Below are 23,699 nucleotides of genomic sequence, written 5' to 3'. Positions count from 1 at the left end.
TGCAAACACACGGCGAAGACGTGCATGGGAACATGGCGGCGTGCCGTACATGCTCATGCAAAATGAAAACATAATGTTATTCCTGCCGTGGTGTGACAGGAGCACACATACACACGCGTATGAACCACACACACTTGTGCACGTACACACACACACACACACACACACAACCCAGTGAGTCCTTCGGGAGCCCCTGACAGCTCTGCCCTGAGCTTCCAATCCGTCTCAGGGAGCTCCAAACACCCAGTGCAATTACTCTTTCTTGCTGACTGCACCTGCACAACATAATTGAGAAGGCTACTGGGGCTTTGTCACTTAAGGTAAAGATGTAAAAGAAAAAAATGTGCCCTGGCTAAGCCGCAGAACTGCAGCATGGGGCTATTACTCCTCAAACAGCAGGTGTGTCTGACCACACACCTCTATCTGTGTTTGTTTGTGTGTGAGCGAGTCTGTTCATATATCTGTCTGCTGAAGGACACAGTGTCAGACCTTTGAGGCAAAGAGAATAAGGTTCCTCCACAATAGCTTTTGTATTGAATATTCTGTGGTGAATTTGCAAGATTTGAGCTCTGCAGACAATTCTGTCGAGATGGCACGTCAGCCGGACCCAGAATATCAAATATTCATGCATTGTCCGGCGTTGGAGTTTGGCATTAATGGTTGGAGAGTCAGTTTTAATGATCAGAGATTTAATCAAGCTCCGGTGGTATAACTAGTGCTGGCTTCTTGAGACAAGGGGATCTGGAGAATCCCCCAGTCTTCTTTAATGAAACCAGCAGCAGGTCATTGTCTGTAATGAGGAAATTGACTTGGATCTCATTATATGTGTTTTATCTAATTTCATATGTTGTTAGAAGAAGATCCAGCTAAATGAACCGAAGTGAAAAACCTAATGTCCTTACGTTAAAGTGGTTTCAAATTGACTTTTTTTAAACAGTTGCAGGTCATGAGTGTTAAACTCTCACTGACGTCACTCCCACGTGACTTGCCATTTAACTTATCTGGAAAGCAGTTATAAAGCTCAAGCTTTGAAATGAAGTTGAGTGATTGAAATGGCAGATCTCTGTGACAACATTTTTAGTCAGCTGGCAACCACGCAGTTTGCTTATTTTCCAGCCACCTCGACTGGGAGCCAAATCTCTTCTTTCTGCCCCGTTTCCAGTGAGGAAAACAGGCCTCACACTGTGAAGCAAGAATTCATCAGCTTATTAACATTGACACAGTTGTATTTAGCAGTGATAGAAAATGAAATTTAAAAAAAAAAAAAGTTGAAGTTTCCTATCGTTTGACAAGATTGATACCACTCATTTTTGTTTGGTGAATATGAAGCTAGAGTCAAGTAGCTAAAATAGCTTAGCATATTTCTAGTCTTGACTGTGAGGTTGCCAGGCAACTATCAAAAATTGGAAATAGTCCAGCAAATATGTTAAACCCCCTAAAACCAAAAATTGTTTTTACAATTATGAGGGATATCGTGCTAATGAGTTAGCTTTAGAGGTGCTGGTGCGCTAACAGTAACCTGGTTTATATTTAAGGGACATGGCCCCCCATCTGCCACCTGTGACACCAACCCTGCTCCTGGTCCCGGTGGGTCACGTGACACTGACTCGGAACAACATTCCTTTAAATTTTAACTTCATCTGTAAATCACTTCAGCTTTCGCTCCGTTTTTCTGTCCTTCGCTGAACCTGAGCCCAATTTTCATGGATTTACACACACACACCTAGAAGTCTGTTGAATTGTTAAGTGGGCCTATTTATGAGCCATCATGTCTTTTGTAAAGTCTTGCCCACTTTTGCAACTTTTCTGCTCTTTTATTTTTTTCTCCTTCCTTCTTTCAATACCTCCACTCCATCTTCCGTCAGACTTTGCTCCTTTCATCCAAAACTCCTCTCTTCCTTCCCTTCCTCTCCCGTCTCCTCACTCCTCCTCTTCCTCCTCCCTCCAGCCCACCTGTGAAAAAAAAAAATCCAACTTTCATCCCCCTCTCTTATGCATTCCCCCTGAAGGCAGACTAAGCTCTTTCCCTATCTCCTCTCGCTCTTTCTTAGCCCTCTCTCATTCCCCCGTCTCTCTTGTACTCTGGATCACTTGTGTGCTAACTTGCGCAGAAAAAGACACACCTGCTTCAGACACACACACACACACACTCCCCTGTCATTTGTCAACACTGTCAGCTCGGATGGAAGGAAACTTGCCTATGCCTGCCTGCCTACCTAGCGCCTACTCTCCCTTCTTTATGTCAAATCCCACCACAGCGGTGTAGGCAGCGCCTCAGCCATCAGTCTCACCTCTGATATCAAGGAGAGCAGCGATACTTACTGACTCCCGCCCGTGAGTGAAGGAAAACTGTCACATCATGGTGGAAAAATGGGAGACCTCCCTTAAATATAGATTGAAATCACCATGACAGAAAGATAAACTCACCAAAAAATTACAATTTGAAGAAAAGGACTTTGAAGCCTTCAGATCGTAGCAGCTTATTTCTGGCGCGCTGTCACACTAATCCTTGGAAAGTCAACTTTGTTAGCATGTTAAAACATCTTGAAGCTTTTGTTTGATCTGAAGCATATGACGGATTTCGTTTTCCATGGTCCAGTTCCAATTTAAGACTTCTTTTTCTTCACCACATAAAAGAAGCATCGACATTCAAGACACTGTGGCATGTGAAAACACTTGCGAGTAATCATCTAGAGCTCATAATCTCTCAGTTCTGCTCGACTGAAACATTGTCCGATGTCCTTAAGTTAATTCTTTTTGTCTCTCTTGGATTTACGTTCAAAGAAATCTAACAGTGATTTACATTTTCTCGCTGGGAGGGAGTTTTTTTTCTCTCGTGGCGGAGGCCAAAAATTTGCTCATCTGACACCAAACTTAAAATGCTCGATGGCCTTTTGTGGAAAAGTTACATGAAATTCACTCTGACATGAACACTACACAGTGTGTGTGTGTGTGTGTGTATGAAGCAGCATTTAGAAAAATAGACACTTGAATGCAGAAATTGGTCGCTTATAGTAGAACAAATATTAACATTAAACCAAAGGGCCACTCTAGCTCTGGAGCTACACTTCATTTAACATCCCAGAGGAAGGAAAATAGTGATGACTTTGGTTAAATTATTTCTTCAATATAGCATAACCCCTGCTCATCACACAGTGGTGTTTCCTCTTCACACTGATTGCCTTTACATTGTCACTTGCCTACAGAAAGGTTGCGGCTCATTTCTTAACTTTGCCACCGAAGCGTCAGAAGCAATTAAGTCTCAGCGTTTGAGGTCCTGCTTTCAAGTCAAATGAGAGGCAGGGAGGGAGGGAGGGAAGGAGGGAGGGACAGGGAGGGAGGAGATGGGGAAGGTCAGACAGGGTGCGTTACAAAGATGACACAAAGTGCTACATATTTTTTTTTTTTTTTTTTTTGCATCAGTATTCATACACTGCAGAGATAGAGCGAGTGATGAAGGGAGAAGAATCTTTTTTTTGTCTGCTAAGTTTTTAGACCAATGACTATGAAAAAAATAGAAAATCAAATATAAATATTATTTTTAATCATTTTGGTAGCTGCATGGAGGTAGTTTAACGTTGCATTCTGGTGAGATATGCGGTGTGGCCCAGCGTGAGGGCCCATCAACTCGTTCCTACTCGCTGTTCACGGTGTGCAAAAACAATCCAGGTCCGCTGGAAAATGTCCCAGTGCTCCCGGCACAGGCTGCCCACCTGTGGCCCTTGTGTGTGTTTCAGAGTGAAACCTAGTCACATTTTTTTTTGCAACACACTGCGAGATGAAACTGCTTTTATTCACGCAGAAATGACAAAGGAAGCAGCCAGCGAGGAAGGAAAAAGAAAAACAGATAGTTGTGTGCAAAAGCTCTCACGTTTGTAGTCAAGTGAGCACAACAGGTGGTTTCACAAATGCAGTAAAGACAGGGATCTTTGAGTCAGAATACATGGTTTGTGCTTTTTCATTTTAGAAAAAAACACGTCTGTAGATGTTCCTTCTCTTCAGTCCTGTATTTGTGCGCCACCCGGCTTTTACATTTATTTATAAGCTGCAATGGTCTTGTTGCTCGGCCAACATGTTGTTCTTTAAAATTTAGGTCAGACAGGATCAAGGTAAACACTTTATGTGTGTGTGTGTGTGTGTGTGTGTGTGTGTGTATTACTCGGAAAGTTATTCTTGCATGCGAACAACTCAGATGTACAATGATATGCCGTCGTCTCTTCGCTCCGCCGAGGTGGAGGGAGGAGGGCTGGTGGTAATTACTCACAAGTTCCTGAGTTCATTACTACCCCAATGAGCAATAACCATCCTTCAGTCGGTACGGAGCGCAATAACCCATTTAATTTCATAATTATCGATTGCTTTGGATGGCCACACTGAAAGGTCAAGACAAGTTTTTTTTTTTTTTTTTTTCTTCTTCTTCATATCTTGGCGAATGAAAGCAGGTTGATTTGAAAGAAGAGGCATGGAGGGAAAGACTGACTCACATAGACAGACTCTCCCGCTGAGCGTCTGACAACTTGTTGGCTGATTGGTGATGAGGATGCGCACAAGCATACACACACACACACACACACACACACACACACACACACACAGACTGGAGTGCACATGTACCAAACACACAGAACCAGCCAAGAAAATATCACACATACATATTCACTTTTCCAACAACTGACAGTACAGGGCAAGAAAACGGTTTCTTACAAACACACACACACACACACACACACACACACACACACACACACACACACACACACTTAGCATTACACGCACAAATAATGCACACAAACGCATCGTAAATATTCAGGCAAGCTTTTCTTCGTTGCCAAGCGTTTCTTCAGACAGTCAGTCTGTTGCAGCAGCTTTTGTATTTTCATCTCGGTTGCAGCGACGGTTCCCTCACTGACAGCTCTCTGGCCTTTCCTGCGTGTCTTCGGCTCTTCTTGTTTATCCTTTTCTCTTGCTTTCTCCTCACTTCTCGCTGTCTGTTTGTGTTCTCTCTACTGGCTGTGGACGGAGGAGGGAGGCATCTTTAATGGGAAGATTTTTAAGGGAGACAGGTTTTCATTATTTTGTCTGCATTTGTACCTCTGGGGTGACTCATGAGAGGGGAAATCAAGCCTGTTTGGTCAATGAATGAATGCAAGTTAATTAGGATCATTACTGTGGATCTTATTCTTCTTTTTTTTTTTTTTTTTTAGCTTAGCTACATAAAACAAGACTGTTCTGCAAAAAAACAAAAACAAATGAGAGACTAAAGCAGCAGAACTGGCTCACATAAATCCACAAAGACTCAAGAGTGATCTGTAAAACAAAAACACACACATAATATGACTGTAAACACTAATATAAATTACCCTGTGCCCTGTCTTTGCCCCTAAGCCACTCCCTCCCATCCCTCCTCGCACTGTCATCGCCGCAATTCCTGACTCATCAGACGCTATTGTCATACACCCTCCATCGCCGACACACCGGGCTAAATTATTGGCCCCTTTTTAATAAGGCTATGGATTGTTTGAGGAATGGCAGCGGCACTGCTGTTGATTATATCGAAAGCCTGTTGTTTTATATCCCGCGAATGTCAGATTTCTGCTATTTACATCCCTCAACTCCGGCACGCCAGCGAATGGCTATTGATTTTGCCAAAGATGAATGGAGTGGCCGCGTGGAATTAAAAACAAAAAGGCAAAAAAGGGGTGAGAAGGGGGGGAGAATGGGGAGGGGGGAGAAATCAAGGAGTGCAATGTTGTGAAGGTGAAAAGACGAGGAGGAAGAGCGGGGATACTAGATGACAAACCAAAGTCGGTGTCTGCAAACTCAAACCAGAGCTTGCGTTTGACTTGGACGAGTTTTATAGCAACTTACTCACAAGGGTTTCAGTGCCTTGTTTGGGCGTCCATCTTGGCCGGCTCTGTAAAACAAAATAGTTCCATATTTTAATCTTGGCATCGGTTTTTCAAGCAATTTCAACGGACTGGGATTGAGTTCAAGACGTGGCGGACTGTTTGATGCTGTTGCCATGTTAGCAGCCGATCATCTCCATTGAATCTTGTGCCTACGGCTACAATAAGTGGTCAAGAGCCAGACTGCAGACTCTGTGTGTTTCAAGCCTTCATCTGAAGGAAAAAAAAAAAACCTCTCTTACGCACGCTGTTACACATCAGCAATCTGTGGTGTTCAAAGCTTCCCAGAAGTTATTTTTCAATGAAATGATGTACATTTTTTAGTGAAGCTCCTGTTTTGTCTGCTTCTTCCTTGAGTTTTGTCTTGAGGTTCTAGTTCCCTGTATTTGCCAGAATATCTTCAAACCAACTCCAGAGACGTGCTCCTTCTTCCAAACACAACATGTCTCTTGGCTGCTTTTCAGGTATACTGGCAAAACAAGCTCACCACCGGCTCCATTAGTAGTTGTCTCACTTCACATCTTGCTGAGCAGATGAGCCCAGTGGTTCCGTTTTCCATTTGTGGAGCATCGTAAGGAATCCGGATCTGGATCTGTGCCGTTTGATTTGTTTGGAGCGGATTTGTCTCCGTCTTACTTTGGAAACAAACACGCACTTTGGTTTATCATCATTAAATAGAAGTGGTATCAAAGCCTGATGTGAAGTATTGATCAAAGTTGAGTGTAACTGCACTGCAAACACATTAGCATGAGCTGATTCGTTGCTTTACGTTGTACCTGAAAGAAAAGTGATTATTTTGGGGCAAAACAGGTCATTTTAATCTGTAACCTCGAGCTCTGGGGAATTACAATGGGTCTTTTTTTTTTAACTATTGTCTGACATCTTTAGGCAAAACTGTTAATAAATGAATCAAAAAGTAATTAGCAAGTTAATCTATAATGAAAGTAGTCGAACTGTGACACAAATGACTTTTTAGAAACGGAAAATGAAAGTCATTTATAGAACAAAAATGCCAAACATTTGTTCCCTATGAGTAACTACTGCTTTTCTTTGACTCATGTTGTTGTAGATGGAATATCTTTAGGTTGTGGGCTGAGGAGCAGAGGGAATAAGTGAAAGAAAGACGGTAGAAAAAGGGAGTTGGAAGATGAGGGAGGGAGGGAGTGATGATAGGAGGACAGGAGGAGAGGCAGACCTTGATGGACGGCAGACAAGGAGAAAGAGTGATGTCAAAAAAACAGAGTTTGGGAAAAATAGGAAGGAATGTTTGGAAGGGGGAGCGGGAGACGAAGAGCGGAAAAAAAAGATGACAGGAGTGGAATGAGGTGGTGGGAGATGGAGGGAGGGAGGGAGGGAGGCCAGTGACCGAGTACAGATAGATGAATGACATTTTGGATTCTCTCAGCAATAAAGCGTCTCCCTAGACACAGGCTGTCTGGGTTTAGATAGAGGCCGTCACACTGAAGGGCTCATTTGCCTTTCAGTTGCTCATTACATCCAACTCAAACTTATTTCCTCCTCTGGGAGCCCAGCAACCACCCCCCCCCCCATCCCCACCCCCCACCCATGCATGCTGACGTGCAGCCGTGCATGTGTGCTAACATGCAGGATATTTTTTGCATGGGTGGTGGTGCTTTTGTGCGTGTGCGTGTGTGCGTGTGTGTGTGTGTGTGTGTGTGTGTGTGTGTGTGTGTGTTTTTCATTTTGGGGGGCAAAATGACAGTGCGAACAGCAGCTGTTGTGCATTGTATGTGTGTGTGTGTGTTGGAGTGTGTGTACGTGTTTCATTATCTCTGTGGCTTGTTGTATTTGTGACACGCCACTTCACTTTGTACACAATTTGAAGGCGACTGCCGTGCTTGGAATACTCAAATTAGTGAATCTTGCTCAACATGGACACACACACACACACACACACACACACACACCATAATGTGATTTATAAGAGGAGAACAAAGCTAAACACACTTGAACAAGCACAAATAAGCATACACACAGACACACACACACAGACATTTACACCAAAGGCATATCCCTCCTTAGATACGATATTGAAACACAGAGGCCTCGCGGCATAAATGTTCTCGAACCTTCCTTCATAATGATTTCTCCCATATGGTTCCTACTAATATTCTGCTTGGAGCCAGCTCACTGGAACTAACATACACACGCACACACACACATGCACACACACATATATACACATGATCACAGGCAGCCCTTCTGTGCTACATTAACTACAAACCTCATTTCCCCACAAAGAGAAGCCACCGGCTGAAAATTGGCTGGGACGAGTCATTAAACCTGTGTCTGACTCACGCATACACACACACACACACACACACACACACACATACACATCTGCTATACAAATGACCCCCCCCCCCATACCCACCTGTGTCAGAGTCGCAGGTGAGATTCCAGCGCCCCCTGAGAAATGATTGCCCTTTTGATGGAGGAGGTCCAGTGTTGACACTCATGCCTTTAAGTACATTTCATGATGTGTGTGTGTGTGTGTGTGTGTGTGTGTGTATGTGTGTTTGTGTGTGTGTGTGTGTGTGTGTGTGTGTGGAATGATAAGTCATAGCGACTGCTAGGCTAGGGGATTAAGATACATGGGAATGCCCCCGGGGGAGACATGGAAGAAGGAAAAGGAGGGGAAAAAGGGAAAATGGTGTTAATGGAGGAGAAAGAAAGAAGAAGAGAGAGGGAGTGAAGACAAGTTAAAGGTGAAGGAGAGGACAAGATTGAGAAGGGGTTGGAAAATCAGAGAAGGACAAAGAGGAGGGGGGGGCAGTTGGTGAGCAGGAAGGGGAAAGGACCCCGCTGAGAGATGATTGATGACTGTGAAACCCCGCTGGCCCCGGATCAGCCGCCTAGATCTATCAGGGACGGTTTGAAGTTAAACTCATGGTAAAGCCGGGACACCCTAAACTAATGACAATTCCTCTTATATATGTCAGGTTTCACTGACCTACCTTCACTGTGACTTCTGCTATTTTAATCTTCTGGGTAACTAATGTTTAAGCTTTTTTTTTTTTACATTGAAAGCTGTCATCATTTCTACACCCTTCATTTACAGTTTCAGCTCTAAATGAGTTTTGTGTCTTGGGCTACATCTGCGTTTTCCTTGCCTCAGGATTGGTGGAACAGACCTGGTCGTGCATGCAGCTTAAATGCAAGTTCGCATTACACCTCCACTTAATGACCTGATGATGTGATTCCATAGTTGTGATGTGGGTAATAGAAAATGTTCATCAAAGCAATCACAAAACATGTGACAGTGTTTGAGATCAGTTTAACAGACATTAATCGAGTTAATCAAGAAAAAAAATCTACAGATCGTACAATTGTATATCACATACCTAAATTAGCAGCTCTAACAAGTCATGAATGAGTAGGTGATCGAGCAAATTAAAAGTGTAAGTTAAAGCACAGAAATGCTTCAGAAAGAGATGGCAGGCAGACTGTGTTTACAAACTGAATGAGCTCATTTTTTGACTCCCTATAGACTTCCTGTCGTGCTTTGCAAACAGACACACCAAAAGAAAATGAGGAAATAAAGTCAGACGAGCACTGACACCAAAGATCCCCCAAAAAAAAAAAAAAAAAACGAGCAAAGGAAAGTAAAAGTTTTCCAGGAGTGACATGACGTCTCATCAAGCTGCACCTTTAGAGATAAGGATTTGGAGAGGAGAGCTGATTAGAAAAAGATTAAAGAATCACAGGTGCTACTTCTGCATTTCCTGATTTGCACATTTGGAACCGAGTTAAAACAACTCTTTGCTCTTTTGATTTACTTCGCAATAATTCTATCACGTAATTGTTTTGTGGGTCTGGCTCTCGTTCCGTATGAGCTCAGTGAACTAAGCATGAACTCCTTCCTAAAATATGAATAAAATTGTTTCATTCAGCGCGTAAAAAAGCTTACAAGAGGTCATGCTGACCTTTTTATATGTCTTTGAAGAGTTCTATATATAATAGCAAAGTATTATAATGTACATAAAAGCTCTGAAATACCATAAATTTGACATTCATTATTAACTGTCTGTAAAAGTTTTGCCATTCTATTAACCAAGGGCAACTAAAAAGAAGTAACACACTGGAGGTTAATTTGTGCTATCAGTCGTTGCTGATTTTTTTTTTTCCTCATTTTGGAATGAAACTCTTCATTTCATACACAGCAAGCACCATGTGAGAGCTGAGCCTATAAGCTGCGTGGCTGCCGTGTCAGCACCACCTCAGGAGTGTGATGATGATGATGATGATGATGATGAGGAGGAGGAAGAGGAGGAGGAGGAGGATGAATGCTGGTGGGCTCGGGTAATAACCGTCCACCACTGATGTGGTCCAGGCTCCTGGGTTCGTTTAAAGCCAGGCGTGTGGGAGTGTGTCGGCTGAGGTGTGTGTGTGTGTGCGTGTGTGCATGTGTGTGCGTGTGTGTGCGTGTGTGTGCGTGCGTGTGTGATGAAGGGATGGACAGGAGCTTCTCTTGAATGGAATTGCAGCTCATAGCGGAGGAGTTTTCGGCCTCATGCTGTTACAGCTCTGATGCTGACAGAAAATGCTTCCACGAACTTGAATCGAATCAAAAGAATTCAAGGGAAATGTGAGTTGTGTGTCCTCGTGAAATTACACGTCTGCCACACAACCAGACCTTCCCTTGTTACGCCTCCATGCTGGAAACTGCCAGGGCCGGAGGCATTATGTTTTCAGCTTGTCCCATTCTCCTGAATGCAATATCTCAGTTAGACCAGAGGGAATTTTCTTCCAATTTGGCACAAACAAGAACTGATTAAAATTTGGTGGTCAAAGTCACTGTGACCTCACAAAACATGTTTTTGGCCATAACTCATTATGACACAGTTCAACTCAAATGTCTATAAGAATAAAATGAAGTGATAACATTTCATGTCAAATGGTCAAAGGTCAACTTCACTGTGACACCATAATGTTCTGCAGAAACACTTCTGGCCATTATTTAAGCAAACTTTTGTTGCAACAGATTTCACTCTTGTAATCCCAATGATTCCCTTCAACTGCTGCTCAACTATAAAATAAAAGCAAAAAAGCCACAAAAAAATCCTTTTTCTTTTTATAGACAGGAAGACCAGATTAATCAATAATGTTTTTTCATCTGATGTCCAAACACTTCGAATGATCAGAATAATTTCTTTTTTTGAAAATAAACCCCAAACATGACCCCTTAAAAATCAAACATACACACATCAATTATTCCATTCAGTTAATGTCCAATTTTCTCCAACAGACAAAATGTGCTTAATTTAATGAGTCTCCTTTCTTATTCCTCGGGTACAGACCAGTCTAATCAATAATTCTGAACTTGAAGAATGAATTGGAAACGATAACACAGCTGATCGAGACGACAGTGGGGTCACATATTCTAGAGTGAGAAAGAAAAATGTCCCCATGCCTTTAAAAATGTAGTTATTGTTTTTCTACCTTGGTTTATTTACTTTGAACATTATTGATCAGGCTGTGCCAAAGCAGTAGAAGTAAAGCAGAATAAATTCTTCAATATTGAGCTGTGTTCCACTTCACACGCGTGAAGGATGATGCAGTTATGTGTGTCCTTGCTCTGTGGGCCATATGCTGCGACTGTGACCTCTGCTTTGTCCCCAAAAAAACTCAACTCAAACTTCAACAGAGGGTCGTGCGGTTGCTTTGCCACTACGAACCCACGCAAAAATCTATGAGGTCCACAATTCAAACTTAGTTTTCCTCCACTCACAAGAGTTCTGTTGCTTCCCAACACTCATGCCACCATCAGATAAACTGTTAACAAACATCCTTGTAAATCCACAGCACGGTTTACTAGATAATACATCACTGCAGACTTGCATCGCTCGCTTGGTCCTCTCAGGGAAAAACATCTCGAGTGTCTGAATGAATGCATTTGGATGTTTGATAGCCAACTTTTACATCATGCACGCTGTTTATCAAGTGGACACTTGAGATAGTTTTCTTGCAGTTTGAGTGAGAAATTGTCTTGCGAAATTTAAAGTTCACTAAACCGGAACTGCAGGAAACAGCAGATGAAGTGTCTGTCTTTTGTTATGTCCCTGTGCTGGAAATACACGACTACCCAGTGAACGGAGCAGTGACCTCGTGCCAGAGCCTTGACCCTGCTCTGTTTTACTTATGGCATGTGCATGTTGCTCTACTGAACCCTGCAGCTGCTGCTCCACCTACTCAGTCAGCCATTATGGCACAAACCCAGAGGTTACAGCTTTTTCCACTGTTTGATGTATATATGCTTTTCTCTCACTGCCAGTGCCTCATAATCTTCATTTTACAACAGCAATGCAGTGACATGTAGTGTTGCCTCTAGAGGAAGTCAGACAAAACAAAATGTTAGTTAAGTTGAAGTAACCTTTGCAGAGTGTTCAGACATTAAAGCCGCAATCCTGCGATTTCTGTTAAAGTTGAACCCCAAGTTTGACACACACTGCATTTTTTCTGGATTAGCTATTCAGTGTATTAAAATGTAGTTATCATCTCCCTTTATAGTTATTTTCCCACACCGGATTCAGATTTCCCATCTTCACCGGGAAGGTGTTTAACCTTGCTCAAATTTATCTAATTGATAACAGCGTCCCTGTTTACTGTTCTTTATGCGATGATGAAGCTGTATTAAGTCATTGCCAATGCAAACAGAAGGGTGTGAGACCGCGACAGGAGGACAGCAGCATGATAAGACGGCAGACGCGGTGAGAATAAAAGCCAAAGAAGAGGGAAGGAGACGGGATGAAGTGAGAAATGAGAACAAGCACAGCGCAGTATGTCAGTGAGAATAAGCGAGAAGGTAACTGTCGGCCTTCGTCTCTCACGTCATGGATGGATCAGGAATTCGTACATGCCTGCACGCGTACATTCAGGCATTTCTCTGCTCCTACCTGTCCTGCGTTTAGCACTACATCTCTCTAAATACACAAGGAGGCTCTGTCATTGTTGCTAAAGTCGTTTGTCTGTTCCAGGGAGAATGGTGTGAGACGGGATTAAGTTGTAATTCAATTTAGGGAGATTAAAGACGGTTTCAGCTAGAAAAGCAACTTGAAGGGACACGCCAGCAGCAACACTGTGTTGTGCAGCTAAGATTTTTTTTTTCTTTTTCTTTTTTTTTTTTTTGTGGATTCAAACTCACACACAAGCCTCATGGAGCCAGCACAGAATGTAGAGGAAGACCTGGAGGACCTGCTGCCTTAATACCTAAATAGTTCAGGAAAGAAGGACTGGAGCATCATTTTCTGATGCCAGAGACGGCACCACCAAATGATGGAGATGGTTGTCCCGTATTTTAAAAAAAAAAACTATCCCAAAGATTGTGTTTGTGCAAGCAGCTGTTACTACCCATGCTTACGTTTTATGGTAAAGCAACATCTAGTGATTGAGTCCAGGAGATGTTGCAGAGCATGTAGGGAGGAGGCCGGGGTGGATGGATGGGTCGTCAAAACATTGGACCATGACACAGAAGGTTGTCGTTCGTTTCCCTTTTCAAACAGATTGTCTTTTAACCCTGACAACAATCGTTCTAACGCCTTAACCTCTCGTTTGTGATTGCAACCATGGCAACAAAGTAGTTATTTTAACCCAAACCATGATCTAACATGAATTTTTTTTTTCCTGTTTGAACTTCTTTGAACAGTCAACCTACACTCTCCAGTATGTGACTCAGCTACAGTTAAACAAAAGAGAAACGTGCTTCTCACTGGTCGCTGTGTACACACATTATACCGCATGGACTGACATTATTCCGTCCTCACCAGAGGAATGACCTTACATATGAAAGTTTACAGGTTTGTGTTTTTTTGATAAGAAAAGTTTCCATTAAAAAAGTGCAAGAAATGCAGTCTTGTAGACATGACTGTGGGGATATTCTGCCTGTTGCCCTGACTGGCAGATATCTACTCTCACACCCCGCACACACACACACACACACACACACACACACACACACACACACACACACACACACACACACACACACACACACACACACACAAAGGCATAGACAGGCACACACACACACACACACACACACACACACACCGGAGCTGTCAAGTGGACATGGACCCTGTGTCACCGGCTGCATTAACGGAGGAAAAAAGGCTCAATACTTACATTGTCTACCGCTCAGGCTGAGAGAAAGAAGAATGGAGGGAGCGAGAGAGAGAGGGCAGAGACGGAGAAATGGATGGCTAAGGGCAGAGAAAAAAAGAAATTCGGAAAAGAGGGAGAGGAAGAGGTACAGTAGATGGATCTAGACGGAAAAAAAAGCGTTTACAGTAGTGCGTGTCGATATGAATGCTAATGCTCCCGGACATTATTCCCCCTCTGACGAGTACAAGATCGTGTCTCTCTCCCTCTTTCTCTGTCTCCCCCGCTTTCTCTTTCAATTCTGTTTTCTTTGCCCGGCCTTACCTTGCTTACTCACCCTGAATGAGTGCTATTTCTCTTTTTGTCTGTCTGTTTGTTTGTGTGTGTGTGTGTGCGTGTGCGCATGTGCGTGCTGTGGGCTGATATTGGCTTTTGAGAGTTGTTTTCTCCTGACTTTTCCCCTCTCCCCTCTGATCTTTTATCACCGCACACAGACGTAACCTCGCACACCTGCAAGTAGGTTTCAATAACAGATTATTACAGATGCCCGCTCACCTTTCATCTCCACACACACACACACATACACACACACACACACACCAACAAACACACACATACGCTTATTGATCTTACCAATTTCAGATCCTTGCACACATTTCCTTTGAGTTTGTAGCTGCTCTTAAATCATTTCATCTAATAACTCATCTGTGTTTGTGTGTGTGTGTGTGTGTGTGTGTGTGTGTGTGGTCAGCAAATCTCATTTATCACCATAGCTCAGGTCCCTTCACTGCCATTGTGTCCCACACAACCCGTACCCACAGCAATATGGAGGATCACAGAGGAGAAGAAGAGCACTCATCTTTGCAGAGCCAACGATCCATAAAGCAATATGGGAGTTTATGAGCTCTCAGTGTTGTTCAATATAGGGGCAAGTTCAACTATGCAATAGCCCATTGTTTTTTTTTTCCTCATCTTGTTCTTTCTTTTTGTAAATTCTTCTTCTTGATGTAGGGAATATAAACTTTGGCCTATGAAAGATTTACAGTAGTTGTATCTAAAGGACATGACAAAGGGTGAAATACAGATGAATGATGCTGACTCCATGACGCCATTTGTCTTACTTGCACCCACAAAATCGTAAGCAAATTTATTTAACCCTTAGAAAAAAATAAAAGACGTTTAAGCGTTTTAAAAAATCTGGAAAAACATTTTTCCAGTGTGCAGTTGTTTTTTTTTTTGTTTTATTCTAGTCCTTAAAATGTCTTTGCGTTTAAAATCAATTAAGGAGACTAGACTATATATTTGTGTTTTATTCCAACCAGAAAGACTCTGTGCAGACATGTGAAATAAATCCTTAGGGTGCAGTAGTGTGATATTGGAGATATAAGAAAAGGTAATGTGGAAGCTGCTAAAGGATATCCTGATAAACAATGAGTACATGTGTCTTTGAATTGTTAACAATGACCAGAATCTAATACTAAAGAATAAGTGGCAGCTACTTCCCTAGCTTCAAAAGAAGAACCTGAAGTATTGTTTTACAGTGGTTAAAGTTGAAGTACTGCAAAGCTACTGTACCCTCTGGAGAAAGAGAGAAACTACACTCAGACACCTGTTTGCCAGAATGTTCTGGTCCAAAACCTAAAAGCCAGTCAATCCAGTCTGAGTTCTCTGCGCAAATGTGAAAGTTTTATTTCTGTTTTATGTTAGCTAAAAGTTTGAATAAAATTAGGCTGAGCATGTGTAGCTCGAAATATTTATTTTTAATATTAGAAGAAGCAACGGAATATTAGCCACATATGACAGACCATAATCGTTGACAGTTGCTGTAGCTCACAGAGCTGATATTCAGCTGTAAAAGTAAGGTCAAATCAAAGTGGAGCCAGCGACAAACTTTCATGAGCATTACATTGAGCCAAACTCCATTCCAGTGCCTGCCACACACCCCAACACACAAACCTCCAGTCGTGCCCGTGGTAACGCGGTGATGGCACCAGCTGAACGGAGCAGATGGTTGCAGGACTGAGGCTGGGGAGGCAGGCTAACTGGTGGAAAGGCCGGCAGGGACAGACAGAGTGCTTGATGGGTGGGCTATAACTTTGGTAGCTGATGTATTAGACCATTGTCATGCTTTTAGCATTCCCACTGCAGTCAAGCAAAAAATTATTTACAGAATCTGTATGCTTTTAACTTGTTTTTGCAGAGAGATGAAGAGGAGATGAAGAATTGTTTCTTTACTTTTGTCCTCTTTTGTCAGCCATTCACACCTTCCCTTGGCTTTTGTGCATGTTTCAAACACATTTTGACAGTTGCTTTTAAGGATGACATGTTTCTCATTTCTTATTCTGCTGATATGATACATACAGCAGCTCTCTGACTTCAGGCCTATGTGTAAATTCACCATGTAGACCAACATTATTAGTGCCTTGAATCATTTTCTGCACCCTCTAAAGGCTGAAGTGATAATTGGATCTCAGTGTAGATGGGCTGTAGTTCAAGGCGTCATTGCCATTAGATGTTTGCCAGGAAATGTTGGAAGCTGTCAAAGATGTGAGAGACAGGTGTGGTTGACTGTGTGTGTGTCTGCACTTTCATGGTTCTGTTTTTGTGTGTGTGTGTGTGTGTGTGTGTGTGTGTGTGTGTGTGTGTGTGTGTGTGTGTGTGTGTGTGTGTGTGTGTGTGTGTGTGTGTGTGGCAACAACCAACAGTAAAGCTCCACCCGTTCTAATTTGCCTGGCCTTCCCCCACACCAATTGAGCTGTTTCCACTCGCCATAATATCTTCAAAGTCTTGTAATCTCGTCAGCCGAGTAAAGTCTCCAAGTGAAACCCTCTGTAAAGGTCAACCAATGCAATTTGAATATCTTTGATTAAACAGTGTGCCGGTGCCAGACCCAGACTGTAGGTCACTGCCTCAGAGAAATGATATCCACCCCTCTCACCCCACTCGTCCCTTCACTCTTGCGGCTCCCTCATTGTTGAGGGTCACGTCTGCCGCACTCTGCACTCTTTCCAGCAATTTACGTAATGTCGCGACCCTTTTTTTTTTCCCTGCCACTATTCTCTCTGTCCTTCACACTTTGCATAGTCTCAAATCCAAAAATCTCCAATCCAGAATGTTTCTTCATCTTTTCTGACCTCTTTCTTTCTTTCATTATATTACTGATTCTAACATTTTTCAGAAAATCTGCTGTACAGCAGCTCTTGAACCGTGCATTTGAGTTAAACCCCCTGGAAGTGCAGTCCATTTGCTAGACTTAAGCCCATAGAAAAACTGTGGCGAAAAGGAATGGGTCATATTTTACATCAATTATTCACTGAAAAAAATACTGTTAAACCTATATTGTTAGCTGGTTTTAGCTTGTTGTCTTGAGCAGCTACAGTATCGTAGCCTACCATATGTAAAGACATCCAGCTTGGTGGAATTAAATGTAATGACTACCATTCATTACACTTTTTATTCATGTTTTACCAAAGTACTTCCCTTGCATTTTAATTCTCTCTTCATTAACTTATTCTGAAATCTATGGCTCTGTGACTCAGCCCATTGAGGTTGAACTTTTTCCAATGTGTCGTCATATTTTAATGGGCTGATTCTTCTGTCTCTGCCTCTAGTTTGCCCTGGCACAGAGAACAAGTTGAGCACTCTGTCTGACCTGGACCAGCAGTACCGCACCCTGAAGAAGCTCTACGAGAACTGTGAAGTTGTCATGGGCAATTTGGAGATCACCAGCATCGATCGAAACCGCAACCTCTCCTTCCTCAAGGTATGAAACAAAGTGGAGCTGTATTGGTTTGTTTTTTGCAGTGGGTGCTCACAACTGTATCTGTATGGGTAGATGGAAAGCGAAAAAGACTTTGTATGTATGAATCTGAAATGTGGAAAATGCCTGAGCTTCAGGACCATGGAGAGAGACAGACAGATCTTGAGTATTTCTCTGTCATGAACAGTGACAAAGAAATGAACGACCTGGGTTGGAATGTTTTATTAGCATTGATAGAGTTGAAGGCTGTGTCTCGGTTAATGACTCATTCTATATCCTCTCTATCTCAGTTTTACTCCAGTTTTTACTCTAAAGAAAGGGGATTGGAACGTTTCTAGCGCCACAGATAGATACCAAAGTAGAGCAGGCCGGAAAGTTTCAGCACCATGGACAGAGACACAGAGAGAAACAAAGATTCAGGGTCACAGATTAAAAAGGTTTGAAAAGTTGGATGTAAAAAGAGAGACAGGGCTTGAATATTCCAGCACCACAGATTGTGGAGCATAGTTAATTTTTTTTTTTCACCCTGCATGCAGAGAAACAGCTAGCACAGCCACAGTATGTAAACATGCTTTCTACTCCAAAGCTGAGGTTGGCTGACTTTGCAATTTTCATAGCTCTGAGCAGTACCCTGCTGTTTCTTGAATAGAAATTAGTTTGCTCGCTTAAGAGACATGAAGAACTCAAATTAGACAGATTTAGAAATGTTTGGATTGATCTGTTTCTCCTTATTTCATCTCTTTTTTTTTTTTCAAAGATGGATTAAGCACAAGTAGAGGTATCTCTGTTTTGAATGACAGACATACATTTGAATCACATCTTTTCTTCTTATTTTCACAAACACAGCAAATATAGATAAGTGTGCAAGATCTATATTGATTCGCCAGATTATTATGGACACCTAACTAAAACTGATCCACTAACACAACAGTCCTGCAATAGGGCTTTCATTCATGAAGTGTGAAGTGTACCTAATAAACTGAGTGTATGTTCAGGGGAGAGGCAAATAGACTTTTTGTAATGACTGTCTTCTATCAGCGTTGCTATCCACACCTTCCTTGATGATGATGCTCACTCACAAAGAGACTTTTTCTTGTACTTTCGAGACACAGGAGGCCACTTTACATTTGCACTCAAGGCATTTTGCTGAGTCTCTTATCCAGAGGGTGTTACAATAAGTAACCACCACAGGTTCAGCATCTTTTTCACTTGGAGAGAACTCATTGGTATTGATCGAAGGCCTTTGCCAGTGCAAGACAAAACTATACAGGACAGTGGAACTAATGGTTAGAGACACTGATAAGCATTACTACTGAAGAATTTAGAGCTCGACCGATGCCGATGGGGGCCGATGCTGATACCAATATTAGGGAGTAAAAAAATTCAGATATCGATATATTGGCCAATATTTATCTATATATATATATATATATATATATATATTTAACTTGAATGAAAACAAAAGATCAAATATATATAAAATGCTGCCTTTATAACTTGACTTGCATTTCCACTGCATTATTGCTTATTAATAAAAGTTATCATATGAGCACACATCTGAGAATATATGCGCCGATAAGATATACATGTATATGTGTTAGGCCAACATCAGCTGATAAAATCGGTTGACCGATAAATTGGTCGGGCTCTAGAAGAAATTTACTACTCTGAATGTGAAGTGCCGTTGCCATTCCCCTCGAACGCAGGAGTCTCATGCATCTGTAGCTGCTCTCTGTGTATGTCTCTTCAAGTTTGTGTGTGTGTGTGTGTGTGTGTGTGTGTGTGTGTGTGTGCGTGTGTGTGCTTCCATCATCGGGGCTGCCTTTGCACGTGCACATTCTGTATGTGCCACCAGGCGCCATCCCTCCCCCCTGCTGTTAAATGAAGTGAGGTGTGGTCTAATTACTGGGCCAGCTCTTTCAAATGAATACCATAAACAGTCCCATTAGACCAAGCGTCATTAGGGAAACAATTAGGCATCTGGGGGATTGTTAAGTAGATGTGAGGGGGGTCAGGGTTTGGGAGTTGTGTGGTTGCCATGGGAACTCTGTTGCCACCACCCTGTTGGTCATGAGAAAAGAGCCCATCTGGATAGTATGTTTCACTTTTCATGGACAACCTTTTTAATATTTGGTGATATTTTACTACAGCTAAAGAATTGTGTGTGATATTATGACACATTTTCAAGTTACAGTTTCCCTGAACTTGCAACACTCACAGACTGGTTCAAGCAAAGTTTAGACATCGACACGCACACTTATTACACACGCGCACATTTCTGCATGTATTCTGAGCTGCAGGCAGTCTGCGAATGGCTGAGGAGAGCTGATGCACTTGGACTCTGTATGTTCTTTTTAAATCAGCAGCCTGGGAGGTACACACAGTATATATGGACAAATGGCTGGACATAGTGTTTATGCAGGGAAGGAGTCAGGATGGAGAGAAGGAAGGAGGAGGAGGAAGTGAGAGAAGAGCCAGAGGGGTGTCACTTTTATGGCAGGCAAAAACAGCTGCCGTGCTAAAATTACAATGTTCAGCTACTGTGCTGCGGGGGTGTGTGTTTGTGCCTGCATATATCTCTGTATATGTGTGCGTATGTGAAAGTATAGAGGCCAATACAAGGCAGAGATGGAGAAGTAGGGAGGAAGTGAGGGAAGGGACAGACAGGAAGAGTTGGTGATTTTTGCCTGGTGAGCTGCTGACAGTTAGATGGATGAGACGGCTCTCCGGCCTCTTCAGGTCCAGCTTTCCTGCAAACCACATCTCTCTGTCTTCCCGTAATTCTCTGCCTCCCTTCAGCAGACGCAGGGTGAGTGCAGGAGGCCCAGAAATGTGAATAATTTTTTTTTTTTTTGCACAGGCTGTATCAGATCTGGGTCAATTTGTACTCAAAAAGAAATCATTGTGTTTGTTTTAACCTGCAGGGTGGAGCTTACTCCATCCGGCAACTATATAACATCATAAGAGGCATTTTATGTAAATGCATCATATTACACTTTTACCAGAATTTAAACATTTTGCAGTTTTGGCTCATCAATTTGTAGATATGGTTTTTGAAAATATGTTGTTTAATGCGATTGATTGTCCATTGACCCCTGTTGGAAGCTTGTAAAACAGGATGTATTGATTTGGGTTAGAAATAATGTTAAAAATAATTAAAATGGAAAGGTTTTCAGTTGGCAGACAGTGCCCCATCACACTGACAATGTAATAGCTTTATACCAGAAGTTCCTATTTAAAATCTGGTCAATTTTTGCGCACCTCATCATATGATGATTAAATGTTTTTATTTAAAATTCAATCCTCAGTTTTTAATCCCCTTGGAGATTTTTACTCAATATATGGATCAGGTTTTGTCATTGTGCTTTGCTATTATAATTATTTTTGGAAAAAAAAGATTGATGTTCAATAGGATTTAGTGTCCATTTTAGAGCTGCAATTCACTATAATTCCCTTTCAGTAATAATAATGACCAGCAAGCTTCAGAATATTGTGAAAAATGTCCTAAAGTCCAAGGTGACATCATCAAATTGCTTGTTTTATCCAACCAGCAACTCAATACTGAGAGATATTTAGTTCACCATCACATATGACAAAGGAAAGCTGCAAATTCTCACAATTTAGATGAAAAATTACGATAGAGATAAATTGGTTATCAAAATAATTGCCCCGCTGACTAATTGTTTGAGCTTGAAAGAAATCAACTGAATTTTTAAAACTCATTTTTACAAACTTTCTTAGCCATATAGTCATGTCCATCCTAAGCTTCTCTAAGAAGGATGGGAAACTTCTTAGCGAGCAGGGTCAGCTCACTAAAGCCGGTCTGAGATTTGCGTTCTTGGCGAAAACTCCTCACAAAAACAGTTTCGGGCTCTTCAGACGTTCTTCTGCTTGAGAGATAAAAAGCTTTGTGAATACAGACACAGGTGTCTGAAGGGCATCACCGCGCTGCCACACGGCATAGCCCCTCTATCTAGTTTGCTGGCCAGCTCCCCCGGCCACTGTCTGCCCGTCACTCAGAATGACCTATTTTCCCAGAAGTAAAGCACTGCAGGCGCCAAGTGGCCTGCAGTGGCCCACAACCAGCTAATGATGTCACCTAGGCTGAAGGACTCTTCATGAAAGCCGGATCACTCTGGCGGCTAGCACTATGAAACACAGGGCACGATGCCAGGGCTGCAGCTGGGAGCAGGGGGGGGGGGGGGGGGGGCGGGGGGTGGGGGGGGGGGGGGGATCTCCGTCCGTAAAGCCAGGAAGAGATGATGTACAGCAAAGCATGTGTGTCATGGTTTTAAAGTTTCAAACTTTTCCACAGAGAACTGAATCTTTTACAAGTTAGGGATACACACATACACACAAGCTCCAGCAATAAAGAGAGATGAATGACACGGCCACTGAGGTGTATACTCTATGTCGACATGCAGACAGAGACACTCTTTACTAAGCTTATCTCTGGCAAACACCAGCCGGGGGAGACAGAGAGAAAAGTGAGATACAGTTTTTTTTTAACCAGCACTCATTTCCAAACTCTCCCATTAAAAAGAATAAAAAAAAAAAAGAGGGAGGTAACGTGGCTCTGTGAGTTCAGTGAAAGCCCAACCAAGCAACAAAGCAGAGAAGAAAATAAAAAGAGATGAGAGAGGAGAGAAAAGAGACTCCTCATACCAAAGGCTTCCCATTTTCCTTGGGCTGTATTTCAGCTGCAAATGAAAGCGCTTAGTGATTCTGCAGCTTAGCTCTTCTCAAAGTGTACATCCTCAGAAACGTACTGTGGAGGCGCAGGCTTTCTGCTGCTTTCCGTGCATTTACTTGTAGCACGCTGCGTAGACGTTATATGAGCGGAGACGCGAGTCTAAATGAGGTTGCAGGTGCACTTTCAGGGGGTAAATGTTTATCTCAGAGCGGCAGTGTTCATATATCATGACAAACTTTCATCCTTGCTCTTTTGCGTCAGTACTTTGTCAGCTAGAACTTTTTTTTCCCCCTCTCATGTCCTTGCTGTAACCTACTGAGATTAGTGTGCTAGTGAGAGATTATTGCCTGTGTGTGTGTGTGTGTGTGTGTGTGTGTGTGTGTGTGTGTGTGCGTGCGTGCGTGCGTGCGTGCGTGCGTGTGTGTGTGTGTGTGTGTGTGTGTGTCATTATTCAGCACTCATCTGATCGCACCTCTCTCCGTCTGAGAGTGTGATCTTATGCTATTAATTTCCTGGGAGGCAGTAATTCAGACTCCACTCTGTCACACTTGTTTCACATGTCTGTCCTTCAGCCATGTTTGCCACTCATCCAGTTACTCGTGATGCACTAAGTGGCCACATGCTCTTGTGTACGTTTGATCACGCTGTGTTTTTTAATGGTTTGGCCTTGGCTCTTTAAGGGGAAGCTTCTTCATTGTCAACAGTTCATTTACAGGCCATAAACAAATGTCTTTTTTCTGACCCCAGGCTGTTACAGCAGCAAATGAATGCCCATGTTTGTTTTTGTTTTTTTTAAGAATGGCATACTAACAATGTGCACATATGGGTGCAATGTCATACATATAGTGTGAGATTATTAAAGAGCAGGAAACAAACTTAAGATGGAGAAAATAGAAGTTTCTCAGGTCAGATTGTTTGTATATGATTCCTATTTTCCCCCATGATTTGTTTTTCTGGACTCTCTGTCTTTTGGGTGGATGTTATTCACATGGAGAGATGCAGAAAGGTGGAGGACGAGGCCAGTGAGGAGGTCAAGTGCTCCTCTCCTCTCCCTCACTCTCTGCTCTTCATAGATGAACCACACTATAGTGCTCCGTGTGGCACAATGGCTGTCGCAGGGCCTCTTCACCAAATAATGACACCGTGATCAATAGCGACGGTTGGAGAGGGGCGTGCTAGCCAGGCAAATCGTACAGTTTCATTAGCCTCTGAACCAGCTGAG

The 23,699-nt window shown here is 42.5% G+C and overlaps 1 protein-coding gene across 3 annotated transcripts in view; it reads left to right on the top strand.

The window, feature by feature from the left end:
• Positions 1 to 23,699, top strand: part of LOC130165228 (receptor tyrosine-protein kinase erbB-4-like) — a 220,736-nt gene that overhangs the window by 93,911 nt on the left and 103,126 nt on the right. For all 3 annotated transcript variants that reach the window (XM_056370290.1, XM_056370291.1, XM_056370289.1), the window contains exon 2: positions 17,636 to 17,787. In XM_056370290.1, the coding sequence (XP_056226265.1) occupies positions 17,636 to 17,787 (152 nt within the window). The remainder of the gene's footprint in view (positions 1 to 17,635; positions 17,788 to 23,699) is intronic.

This window comes from Seriola aureovittata, chromosome 24 (genome assembly GCF_021018895.1).
Source record: "Seriola aureovittata isolate HTS-2021-v1 ecotype China chromosome 24, ASM2101889v1, whole genome shotgun sequence".
Taxonomy (NCBI): domain Eukaryota; kingdom Metazoa; phylum Chordata; class Actinopteri; order Carangiformes; family Carangidae; genus Seriola; species Seriola aureovittata.
This window is presented reverse-complemented; position numbering and strand designations above follow the sequence as displayed.